The 13384-nt window shown below is 35.0% G+C and overlaps 1 protein-coding gene across 1 annotated transcript in view; it reads left to right on the forward strand.

The window, feature by feature from the left end:
- Positions 1-13384, forward strand: part of NRK (Nik related kinase) — a 132796-nt gene that overhangs the window by 76825 nt on the left and 42587 nt on the right. Inside the window, exons 8-13 of the mRNA XM_055123022.1 lie at positions 666-796; positions 3121-3175; positions 7488-7566; positions 8726-8901; positions 11263-11326; positions 11790-12954. Coding sequence (XP_054978997.1) covers positions 666-796; positions 3121-3175; positions 7488-7566; positions 8726-8901; positions 11263-11326; positions 11790-12954 — 1670 coding nt within the window. The remainder of the gene's footprint in view (positions 1-665; positions 797-3120; positions 3176-7487; positions 7567-8725; positions 8902-11262; positions 11327-11789; positions 12955-13384) is intronic.

A 13384-nucleotide genomic window follows, 5' to 3' on the forward strand; every position in this document is an offset into this window, starting at 1 on the left:
GAAACCATTCTAAATTATAAAATCAACCTAATATTTCATTCTTGTCTTATTTTTTCTGGACTAAATAAACCATCTACTTTAGCCATTATTCTGTCTGTTTCTGAGGATACAATACTAAATATTTTCATATAATGTATCCCACAGATGAATAGGAGGCATTTTTTTAGTGTAAGCTAAGATTGAATACCATAGTACATATTTGTAACTGATTCAGAAATTTTACAAAACTTAATCTATATTCTACCAGGAAAAACCATGTGATAAAAATTTCTAAAGTCATGAGTAAGTTTAATATACTGCTAATAGATTTTAGATGTATCTTTTATTGCATTTCTTCCTTGAACTTTGTGGCAGGTCCAAAAACTACATATGTTATCACTTCAGAGTCTCAAGGTATACTGATGGAATTTTATTTTTAATATTAATGGTAAATATTTTGCCAAACCTACTGTAGATTTATAATAGCTATTCTGAGTCTCTTTCCAACATAAATAGCAGTGAAAGTGTACTCAGTTTTTCTTGAGTAGACTTCATGGTAAAGTTTTCTGAGCTGGAATGAAAATCTATTATCCATTGTAGCTTTTGTATTGGCTTTCCAAGTTAAAGTAATAACTTATTAAGCTCTTCGTTACTAAATAATTATTTGCATATGCTGAATTTCACAGTGGATTTTGGAGTTAGTGCCCAGGTAAGCAGAACTAATGGAAGAAGAAATAGCTTCATTGGGACACCATACTGGATGGCACCTGAGGTGATTGACTGTGATGAGGATCCAAGACGCTCCTATGATTACAGAGTAAGTGTGAGGATTCAGAGAGTGAGTGGGAATAAAACTTTGGAAAGAATTCTTGATTACAGATTTCTAGTGGTAAAAATAAAAGTTTAAAAATTAAGTAGATTATCTTTTCACATTAAATACTAATAGAAAAATACTAACTACAATTCCTATAATTAGCTTGGTTACATGTGTATGTTTTTAATATTGGAGTAATGAATGGCAACATTTTAAATGTTGGTGCCATACCCAGTTGTGTTTGGGGTTTAATTCTGACTCTGTGCTTAGGGATCACTCCTGGTAGTATTGGAGTTTGGGGATGAACCTCTGTCAGCCTTGGGCAAGGAAGCACACTGCCGTCTGTACTCTCACTCCAGCCACCACAGCAATATTTTCTAATAATTTACACAAAGTAAATAATTGGAGTTAGACATATGTGAGGAATCAAATTAATTGTTCTTATAACTTCTTGATACAGTTATTATATTGCATTGTTTTATATGGAAATTTAACTTCCAGTGGCTGAGGGCTTTGTGAATTTTAAAATAAGTAAATGCAAAGCTAATTATTAATTCCCATAGTAACATAGCTCCAGAAAGAAAAATAAGTTGACTACTCAGGAAAAGAAAATCTTTGGCATAGTTAAACTCGAAACCACACAAAGATGTCAGTGGAATCGACAAATTAACATTCATTATATTTATTAAAATTTCCACTGATTCTGCACTTTAGACTGTATGCATATATGTACATTTTTCAAAAAGCTGCTGTGGAAAGAAATGTCTCCAGTTGCTATAGACTAGAAAAACCACAGTTGCTCTCAACTCATAACTCATCCAAACAATTCATTGTGGTTCAACTGTGCAGATTCTAGGACTCAAAGTTGAAGTTGATTGATTTAAAATTCATCTCTTTTCCCTTTCCTTAAATGCCTTCAACATGATCCTCAAAAAGATCTATTGAAAACCTATTTTAGTGCAGTATAATTTGAAGTTATAGAGATTATAGAAGATGATGTTTTTTGAATGGATTTCTTCAAAAACAATGATTTGGGACTGTAAAACTGTTTTTGTCTTCCAAGAAATTTCACCAATATTAGTATTTTATTTTTTGGATCTATGTAATTGAAAGTTTAAACAGACCATCACAACTCTTTGATGCTAAGAGATCTACAAGCATTGGTTACTAAAAATTCAAACTAATTGTTTATTTTATTTATTTTTTAATTGAATCACCTTGAGATACAGATTAACAAGACTCTTCATGATAGGGTTTCAGTCATACAATGTTTCAACATCCATTCCTCCACCACTGTATATTTCCCAACACCAATGTCCCCAGTTTCCCTTCCACTACTCTCTCTGTCACCTAACCTGTCTCTATGGCAGACAATTTCCTTTTTTCTCTGTCTCATCCTAAGCTTTATGTTTTGCAATACAGATACTGAGAGGTTTTCATGCTTACTCTTTTTCTTATTTCATCACACATTTCTTATCCAGACTGGTCATTTCCAACTTGGAAGCCTGCTTCAAGTGCTTGGATAAAAGGCAGGTAGGGTACAGAAGGGACTACTCTGAGAAAGATAGTTGGAAATCAATGGTCACTGTCACTGTCATCCTGTTGCTCATCGATTTTGCTCAAGTGGGCGGGCACCAGTAATGTCTCCACTGTGAGACTTGTTACTGTTTTTGGCATATTCAATATTAAATTGTTTAATAGTCATCTAGTCAGATCCTTTACATCTGGCCCAGATCTCTTTTCATATTTTAAAAATCAATATTACAATGCACTTAAAATGCAGTTGATAACAGTGAAAGATTCATATAGTTTACTCTAGTATGTATGAATTATTTTATTATGGTAAATCATCTTATTACCATAGTCTAAGAACTGCAGAAAATATACTATATATTACTTCATGTAATACTTATTAACGTTCTGTCAAGAGGCATCCACAATTATCTGTGACTTACACATGAAAAACTTGAGGTACACAGAATTGAATGAATTACCTAAGATCGTGCATTTTGTAGGTCCTTGTTGTAGGAGCTCCTTACAGCACACTCTCTTGGTGTTTTTTTAAAGCAACAATAGATATATTTTGAAAACAGAGTTTACTTAAACTGAATTCCATCTCATAACAACGTGTTCAGTAGTAAAAGGGTGGCTGGTCTCAAATTCAGAAAGTATTGTCTTCACTATACCATTCTGTAACAAGATTCACTACAGAAAATCCATAAAATGTCTCTGGCACTGATTTCTTTCTTCAGACAAAATTTGTTTTTATATTCTACATAACACCAGTCTCCTATTTTAACGTATCTTTGATGATTTTCTTCTTTCAGAGTGATGTGTGGTCTGTGGGAATCACTGCAATTGAAATGGCTGAAGGAGCTCCTCGTGAGTAAAATTTCTTAATATTTGATAAAGGTTAAGAAGATATGCTTTATAAATCTGTTCCTTTGGAAGAGTAGATTTCCACTTGTATCAGTAATGGTGTACTGCCATGCAGGTGCCACACTATGTGCCAAACTATACATGACTTCCTGTTCAGTAATTACCAAATAGTGTAGTGAGAATGATCATATAAATGCATAGAAAGAGCTTGTTCTTTCTGGATTTTACTAATTTTCAGCTAATTATTGTTTTCAGTTAACCTCAGTAGTATTTGCTTCTGACAGTCCCAACCAAATAGGATCCAAAAGTGTTTCAGTATATATTGGTAGAATGTAACATTTAGGTTCTGGAACAGTTACATACTGTTACTACTACAGAATTTTACAATTGATAAAATCTTCTAATTGTCTATTGAAATTGAGCTAATATACTGGGTGCTAAGTACTAAAAAAATGTTTGCTTTATTATAGTCAGTCCAGTTTCCCTTTAGTACTTTCTTTACTCCTTTGAATAACCCAAGTGCCATTAGTTGTTCTACAGTTTCCTCATGTTTCCTTAACCATCGTGATATTTAAATGATTCATTGATTCATCAATATCCTGTTATTTTAAAAGCATTTTTCCTTAATAGAAAAGTGAAAATGGAATGCAAGTATAGGTATAAATAATTTATAACCACTCATAGCATATTTTCATAAATCCAATTATATTAATTATATACAAATTAGGTTATAAGTAAAAGAAATGCCTGAAGTGTCTAAGGGTGGAGAAGGCAGAGTTGTTTTTCTCTCATCTTCTCCAAGAAGACAGTATAGGTTCCCATATTCTTGCAAGCTCTCCTACACAATATCCATGCACAAGGCTTTACACACTTAGGTTATTTTGGGACTATATTTCAAGATCAATGGGAATAATATTTAAAAGGTTAATTTGTAGTGAGAAAATTGTTGACAATTCATGGTACCCATGGGTTATTTTTTTAACAATGTTTTGTTTTTTATCCTTTGTATATTTTTATTGAGATTCTTTGGTTCACAATGCTATTAATAATGGTTTCTTATAACACAATTCCAACACCATGCCTATCAGCAGTGTACCTCTACCCTCACATTCTTGGATTATCTATCTAATAATGGGGTTGAATTTAAAACTGGGACAAATATGAGTATCAGCTGCTGATGATTGTAATCTGTAGTACTTTAAATTACAAAGTATCTATGTTGGATAAGTACAATTAAAATTATGGTAAAGTTGTGTAGCAGTGTAGTAGCACTGTTGTCTTGCTGTTCATCGATTTTGCTCAAGCGGGCAAATGTCTCCATTGTGACACCAGTAATGTCTCCATTGTGAGACTTGTTTTTACTGTTTTTCGCATATCGAATACGCCACGGGTAGATTGCCAGGCTCTGCCGTGCAGGCAAGGAACTCTCGGTAGCTTGATGAGTTCTCAGAGAGGGACGGAGGAATCGAACCCGGGTCAGTTGTGTGCAAGGCAAATGCCCTACCCGCTGTGCTATTGCTCCAGTCCGGTAAAATTGTGTATATAGCATATATAAAATTGAAATGATATTGGGAAGATAGATAATTGTTCCTCATCATCTCTTTATTTTCTGTGGTCAATTCTGTAGCCTCTGAGATTGCCTCTTCACTGCTGCTGCTACTTCTTTTTCCTCTCTCTCTCTCTCTCTCTCTCTCTCTATATATATATATATATATATATATATATATGGTGTTTTACATTAGTCTCAATGCTTATTTTTGTTTAGAATGAATGGTTACACTGATTAGTATTTTTTCTACTGTTTCTGAGCATTCCTTATCATGATTTAAAAAACATTTTTCAGCTATGTACTTCTTGGCTTACTTTTTGTTTCATTTTTGCATTTTTAACTAGTAATGGGTAAAAAACAAGGTAATGAGCAAACTGACAAAAACCATGAGAAAAGAGAATTTCAGAGTATATGAATGTCAAAGTTCTTGAAAAACAAGGTGGCACACCAATAGATTCTTTTTAATTTTCAATGCTAGGGATAAAACTCAAGGCCTCACATGTTAAGGTCATGTCCTCCGCCAATGAGCCATAATCAAGTCCTTGAAATTCTGAACTCACACTGAGATAAAATAGAGTAAGCCTGTATAAGTAACTGAAATGCTGCAACTTTGGTTATGAGAAATGTAAAATAGCCTTCTAAAATATTTCTCTTTCACAACCTATTTCTATTGTATGAAGTACTAACAGAAATACCTCAGATTATTATAATTATCTCTGAGATTACCTTCTAACATGCCCATCATATGATCATTGCTTCTGAGATTCAGGCAATAAAGTCTGTTCCTTTTTTGGAGATTCTCCCCTGGATAAGTAAAAAGAGAGGAATAATAACTTCTCCCTGAAGGTTGTTGTAGGGATACTCAGAGAATAAAGCTGTTCACTGAGGGCCAGAGTGATAGTACAGTGAGTAGGGCATCTGCCTTATCTAAAATAATTCAGATTATCCCGAGTTTAATACTTCTAATCTATGGGGAGTTAGATTCAGAAAAAAATATTTGTTGTTTCAAAGGATTAGGAATAATGGTGAAAAGTTAGGTAGTGTTAAGAGATAAAGGGCACCTTTATTGCTATGCCTTAAATTAGAACATGTAGGAAACCAACATAGTTGCTGTCTTACACAATTTTTGTAACTATTGTATACTCCATTCTTTTGTGGACTGTTCCTTTTTCCTTTATAAATGTAGTCTATTTCATCTTGAGTCCTTAGGATGTTGTTTATTTACTGAATGCTCAGATGCGAATCAATGACAACTGTTTGATACTGTATAAACATACAATGTATTTAAAGATTAAACCTCTTTAGTGGGCACAGTAATGGAATGAAGAGTCCAATATACTGATCTTTTGAGTTTTATACTGCTCTACTATAAAACTGAAGAGTTCAGTAATTTATACCTATGTAACTGAAACAAAACTTGACCTTTTAGTAATTGACTTTATATAACTCTAATAAATCACACTGGGAAAATTTTCTTCATTTCAATTTCAATTAATTACTTGCTAGGCACTAGAGTAGCATTTTGGGAGAGCTAGTATGACTCTAAAAATAATTAATGTCAAACTACCCTTATCTAAATACAATATCAAACTGTCCTCACATGTAATGTTAAAGGAAGCTCACACTATAGCTCTCCATTGGGGATTTTTTGCACTATGAGTTTCCTTTAATAATATAATGAGAAGAAATGAGTTAGGTGAGACACATATTTAAATGCTTATTTTAAAAAGCTAAGAATTCTTAACTGTTGACAAGTATTTATACAGTACCTATTGGAACAGGCTTTTTTGATATGGAGATATGTCTGAAAAAGAGAACAGCAGGGACTGGAGCGATAGCACAGCGGGTAAGGCGTTTGCCTTCCATGTGGCCAACTCAGGTTTGATTCCCAGCATCCCATATGGTCCCCTGAGCACTGCCAGGGGTGATTCCTGGTTGCAGAGCCAGGAGTAACCCCTGAGCATCGCCAGGTGTGACCCAAAAAGCAAAAAAAAGGAACAGCAGACTAGTTATTTGATATCAGACTTAAAAATTATAAAAAGCTAATTGTATTATCTACTCTGTGCCAGACATTCCTGCACATAGATTATCATTTAATCCTCAAAACAATAGCAGTTCTTCACGGGAATTATTTTTTCTATTTTTATATAAAGAAGGTTAGGTATAGTCACAAAGAATTGAACTCAGGTGATCTTATTCTAGAGGATGTGTACTTAACAAATAGATATACTATATCTACCTCTTTTACTAGAATTCTCAACTTGCAAAAAGACACCTACAATACAAAATACAGAAGAGCACTAAGCAGATTAGCGTTTTACTCAATTTTGTTTGCATTCTTAGATATAAATTATCAGTAATATTAAAAAATATTTTTGGTCTTTATGTCATGATCAGCAGTGCTTTGAGGAGGGTATACTGGACTCAGTACTTAGAGCTAGCTCCTTATGATGCTTGGGAGTGAGACCATGTGGAACTAGGAATCAAACCCGTGCCTTCTACATGCAAAATATTCACTCAGTTTATTGGCCTTTTTCTCCTACTGCAATGTTTTAAAAACTGATCGAAAGTAAAATCGATTTGTTATATGAAAGCAATTAATTCAATATTTGTATTAAAATAAGATTTTCTTCTAAGTGCATTCTTTTGTTTCAATTTAATCCTTTCTATCTATTCCACATGACAAGAAGAAAAAGAGAATCCCCTCTGCAAGGCCCTGAAGTGATCTTTCTTGTAGATCCTAAACGTGTCTATTTGCTTTTGCAGCTTTGTGTAACCTTCAGCCCTTGGAAGCCCTCTTCGTGATTTTGCGAGAATCTGCTCCCAAAGTCAAATCCAGTGGATGGTAATAACAATTAATCTCCTAAATACATTAGCTTGAAATATTTATCTAGCAAAGGAAAACTCACTCATTTGATTCTTATAATTTGTTTAGTTAGCCATTTTTGAATGACATGTCCTAAGAAAGTAATACCTCTAAATAACTAGTTTGACTAAGATCTAGTAACTAAATATCACTCTTCCTATCCATGTTATATTGTGATGGCACTATTGTTCTGCCATTAATAAACTATTGTACTATACCACTAAGCTTTAGAAGAAAAACTTCTCAAAGATAATTGGCCTGTAAAACACAGTGAGGTGGTGGAGACATATCTTCTGCTTTAGGTCTTGTTTGTAGAGCTATTTCCCAGGCAATGGTATGTATCAAATGAGACATTTATGAATCCTCTCACCATGGCTAGAGAGGTTGTTAGTAGTTATGACGTGAACACCAGTTGTCTTGTCCATTAAATATTCATGGACTTAATGCAGAGGACTTGTTCCTTCTGGGTGCTATACACAAAGCAAACTAGGGAAACCGTCTCTCTAAAGGTCAATTCATGTTTTATATTAAAATGAGTTTCAAATTGATATGCTACTGTAGCATCTTGCATAATATTAGTGTTGCCTACTTACTCTGATAAAAATGACAGATTTTATTGCGGACATTCCCCTAATTATCCATTTTAACTATATAGTTTGAAAATTTCTGGACACATCATTTTTTAAAATAAATCACCATATGATGTTAGTTATTTCTGGTACTATTATCAAACTTTTGGGGGATTTACCCCTGGGCCTTTGTTGCTCAAAGCACATGAAACGTTTGTAATTCAAAGTATGACCCTTGTGGGATGAACTATCTGGTTTTATGATTAGCATTTATAATATATTATTTAATTGCCAACTTACTACCTGACTTTTACCACGTACATGCTCCTGAAATCATTGAAGTACCCCATTACTTGTTTGGGTAGAAAATGTCACTGACTCTGGTCTCTCCTGAGGCTTGATTTGTATTACTGTATGAGGCATATTGTAAAATTGTAAGATAATATTTGGCAATTTGAAAGGTGGTTATATCTAGAGATAACTATCCAAAATTATGATCTTCAGATCAGGTGGAAGTCGGAGAAACAGTGGTAAGCCTGAAAATGCTTTTATATCTTTGACTATTTTAGGTCTCGCAAGTTCCACAACTTCATGGAAAAGTGCATGATAAAAAATTTCCTGTTTCGTCCTACTTCGGCAAACATGCTTCGTCATCCATTTGTTCAAAATATAAAAAATGAAGGACATGTTGTTGAGTCATTAAAGAAGCATCTTACTGGAATTATAAAAAAGAGACAGAAAAAAGGTAGAATCTATGAATTTGAATATTCAACTGACAGAAGAATTCATTGTTTTTTCAAGAAAGTTACAATTGTTTACTAATTAAGTGGAAAACAAAAGAGGCTGAGGATATTGTACTGTTTTTCTAAGAATAATGTGCAATTAATTTGCTCTCCATCAAGCAACTATGTATACATATATATACATATACATATGATTATAAATTGGTTCTAGTTATACACAGCAACCATTCATATTAAAACTGAAATTCTAAGGAAATTTTATTTTAAGAAAAATTATAACTAGAGAAATGAAATAAATAAAATAAAAGCTAAATATATAGTTTTTAGCTGATATTTTAATAAACCCCAATGTGATTTACAGATTTGTTAACTTTATTATTTGTTTTTCTGTTTTTATTTTATTCTTATAAATTTATTTCTTATTGAATCACTGTGATATATAGAGTTGCAAAGTTGTTCATGATTGAGTTTCAGTAATACAATGTTCCAACATCCATTCCTTCACCAATGCACATTTATTCCTCTCTCCACCTCCGCCCCAACCAGCAGTCTGTCTCTATGTTAGATACTTCTCTATGTCAGTCTCTCTGTCTCTGTCTCTGTCTCTCTTATGTTCCCTTTATAGGCACTGTGATTTACAATACTGTTACTGAAAGGGTTTCATGCATATTACTTTACCTCCTGTCAGCACTCAGTTTTTGTTTGGAGTGTTCATTTCCAATATCATTGTCATAGTGATCCCTTCTCTCTCCTAATTACACCTCCCTACCCCTTTGTGGCAACCTTCTCACCATGGACCAGTCCTCCTGGCCCTTGTTTCTTGTCTTTGGTCATTATCCACATACTACTCTATTTTTTTATTTCCCACAAATGATTGTCCCTCTCCCTTTGACTGATTTTATTCAGCATGATACTGTTTCCATCCATATATAAGCAAATTTCATTTTTTCTTAATATCTGTGTAGTGTTCCATAGTGTAGATGTATCATGGCTCCTTCATTCACTCTCGGTTCTCAGGCACTTGGGTCGTTTCCAGATTCTGGTTAATGTGAATAGTGCTGCAGTGAACATAGGAGTGCAGATGGCTTTTCAGCATTCTGTTTTTGAGGGACTAGTGTATATTCCCAGGAGCAGTATTGCTTGGTCATATGGAAGATCAATTTCTAGTGTCGTAGGAAAGTCTGTATTGTTTCCAGGAAGGCTGAACCAATTGGCATTCATACCAGCAGTGAATGAGTCCCATTCTCTCTAAATCCACGCCAGCATTGGTTGTTCTTTTTAATGTGTACCACTCTTTGTGGCATGAGATCTCATTATTTTGGTTTGCATCTCCCTGATAATTGGTGATTGCTAAATTTATCATTATTTTTTATTTTTTGCTTTTTGGGTCATACCCGGCATTTCACAGGGGTTACTCCGATATCATGCACTCAAGAATTATTCCTGGCAGTGTTTAGGGGACCATATGGGATGTTGGGAATCAAACCTGGGTCTTCTGCATACAAGGCAAATGCCCTACCCGCTGTGCTATTGCTCCAACCCCACTTTATCATTATTTTAATTAATACTGTACACTATATAAAATTTGATGTGCTATTCAAGAAGTAAGATTTGATTAAGGAAATGACTTTGTAAATAAGCTTAGTTATATATATTAGTGACAGCAATCACACGAAGAATTTTTATCAAATCATAGGAAATTCATTGGGGAAATTTAACATTTTAGGTTGTGTAGTATATACCGCATTTAATTTGTAGAGATATAGGCAGGTTGAGAGTGATTATGGAGGAGTGATCTGGAGAAATGGTAGTCAGGGATAGCAGGATTAACTTCAGTGGACCTTCTTTTATCTGCATGAGTTGATAATACCAGTTAGGAGTGGGATGCAAAGGAAATAATTTATTTAATCAAGGTGGAAAGTTCACTCATTTGGCATAACCATGGGATAGCCAGTCACAAAGATTCACAACTCAAAGAGGGGTATGAACCAAAGCCATGAAATACTTATATCTAGAGCACACACCTTTAAGTGTTCTTCACCTTGGATCATCAACCAGAGTTTCCCTTATCTTTATTCTCCCCGCCTTTCTCATATCTCATTTTTTATAATTGTAGCAATATTTCTAAACTTTCTTTCCTATGCCAAGAAAATTTAGTGTGTATAGACAAGTACTTTGCAAAAATGATCTAGGAACTAGAATATTGACTATGTATCATAAAACTAGTGATTTGAAGGGTTCCCTTTGTCTTGTCTTTGTAAATTTACTCAGTGTCCTGAGCATTAAAGTTTACAAATTGACTGAGGCGTCTTACCTTCATCTGTGCTAATGATTATGCATTATGCTTTCTCTCTCATATCAAGGAATGCCTCTGGTGTTTGAAAAAGAAGAAGCTATTAAGGAACAGTACACCGTGAGAAGATTCAGGTGAGAGAGAAAAATTAAACATATAATTTGATTTTAACAAATCAAATAAGGCAATTGACTTCATAATGTTAAATTTGGTTGAAAAAAAAACTTGTGTCTGATACAACAATGATAGTACTGTTTTCAAAGGATAGTTGTGTGGAAATATTGTGAAATTTTTCCATTAGTACTCAAAAAATTCTTATTATCTGGCAGTAGAGTGATGAAGTAAATGATAAGACCATTAATATTAAACATATTAGAAATACAAAGAATATTGATATTGCACGAATACTTCATGAAAAATTTACTGACATATATTTTCATGTATTTAATATTGCATGAATACTGCGTGAAAGATTTACTGAAATATATTTTCATGTAGAAAAAACACTTTCAAATAAAATAATTTTCTATTAATAACTGTACTCCACTGGCAGTTATTACTATATGACAATTATTTATATTATATGTTTATGTTTAGAGGACCTTCTTGTACTCATGAGCTTCTGAGACTTCCAACCAGTAGTCGATGCAGACCACTTAGAGTCCTGCGTGGAGAGCCCTCACAGCCAAGGTGGTTACCTGATGGAGATGAACCACAGGTTCAGGCCCTTCATCACCTGCAGGGAGCAGCCAGGGTGTTCATGCCAATAAAGGCTCAGAGCACTGCACCTAAGCCTGTACAGGGGAAAGCTCAGGCACCCCGGAGACTTCCCGGGGCAGCAGCTCAGGTGCTCATGCCTCTGCAGCCTCAGATGAAGGCTAAGACATCTAAGCCCATGCAGCTCAGACCACCTCCACGCCTACATCGGGCAGCCAAGAGGTTCAGGCCACTCCAGGCTCAGTTTAAGGTGCCCAGGCCTCTTCCTGTGCAGCCCCAGGTACCCAAAGAGCAGCAGGTTCAGGCCCAGACCCAGAAGTCAGAGAAGCCACAGGATCTGGATCAGGTACCAGAGGAATTTCAGGGGCAAAATCAGGCACCTGACCAACAGCAAAGGCAAGGCCAGCAAGCTGGACAACAGCAGAGGCCGAACCAGGTACCTGGAGAACAGATGGCACCAAACCAGGCACCAGAACAACCAGAGGTACAGCAGCAGGCTTCTGGGCCTGCCCAGGCAGATGCTGGGGCACAGGCACCTGAATCCCTAAGAGTTCATGCCCAGGTATGCCTGCCTCTAATGTCACAGAACCATCATGTGCTGTTACCACTACATTTGGACACTCAGGTGCTCGTTCCAGTAGAGGGGAAAAGTGAAAGATCACCTCGGGCACAAGCCTGGCCATTAGAGCCCCCACAGGCAGTTGGCCCAGTTCAAGCACTGGTAGAGGGATTATCAGGTGATTTACTTCGAGCTCCAGACTCGAAGAACTCAAAGCCACTGGGTCGACTACAAACCCTGATGGAAAATCTGTCATCAAACACATTTTACTCGAAACCAGAACAGGTGCAGAAGAAAAAATCAAAAGTATTTAGTCTAAAGCAAGCATTGACAAAAACACTGTCACCAAAACGCTTCCGGGCAAAGTTTACACAGAAGTCTGAAGAGTTTGAGCTGTCAGATTTAGAAGGCCGAAGACAAAGGCGCCAGCGCAGATGGGAGGATATCTTTAATCAACATGAGGAAGAATTGAGACAAGCTGCAAATGTAAGAGTTTGTGTTATTCTTACTGAGTCAAATACAGATAAATAGACAAATTATAGTGATGTTTTCTCTTTCTAAAGTTAAATGGACCTAATATTACTTGTGACCCAAAGAAGATTGTATAATTTGTCTTTCAAATAAGTTACACCCAAATTTTTAAAGAATTGAGACCAAATTTAAGAAAATAAAAACATGCTTGAGATGATACAGAAACGACTTGATATTTCTATAGCAATATCACTTATTTATTAGTTTTCTACCTGTTATTCTAACAGCTAATATAAAATACTATATATCTTTAAAATTACTTTCGTTATAAAATTTTAATATAATCTTAGAAAACATCAAAACAATTTTGGTCTTTCTACTCTCAGTTTCTATAATCCATTTTATCATAGCATAATGAACTGTACTAATTAAGTGATTTGTATTG

This window comes from Sorex araneus, chromosome X (assembly GCF_027595985.1).
Source record: "Sorex araneus isolate mSorAra2 chromosome X, mSorAra2.pri, whole genome shotgun sequence".
Classification (NCBI taxonomy): domain Eukaryota; kingdom Metazoa; phylum Chordata; class Mammalia; order Eulipotyphla; family Soricidae; genus Sorex; species Sorex araneus.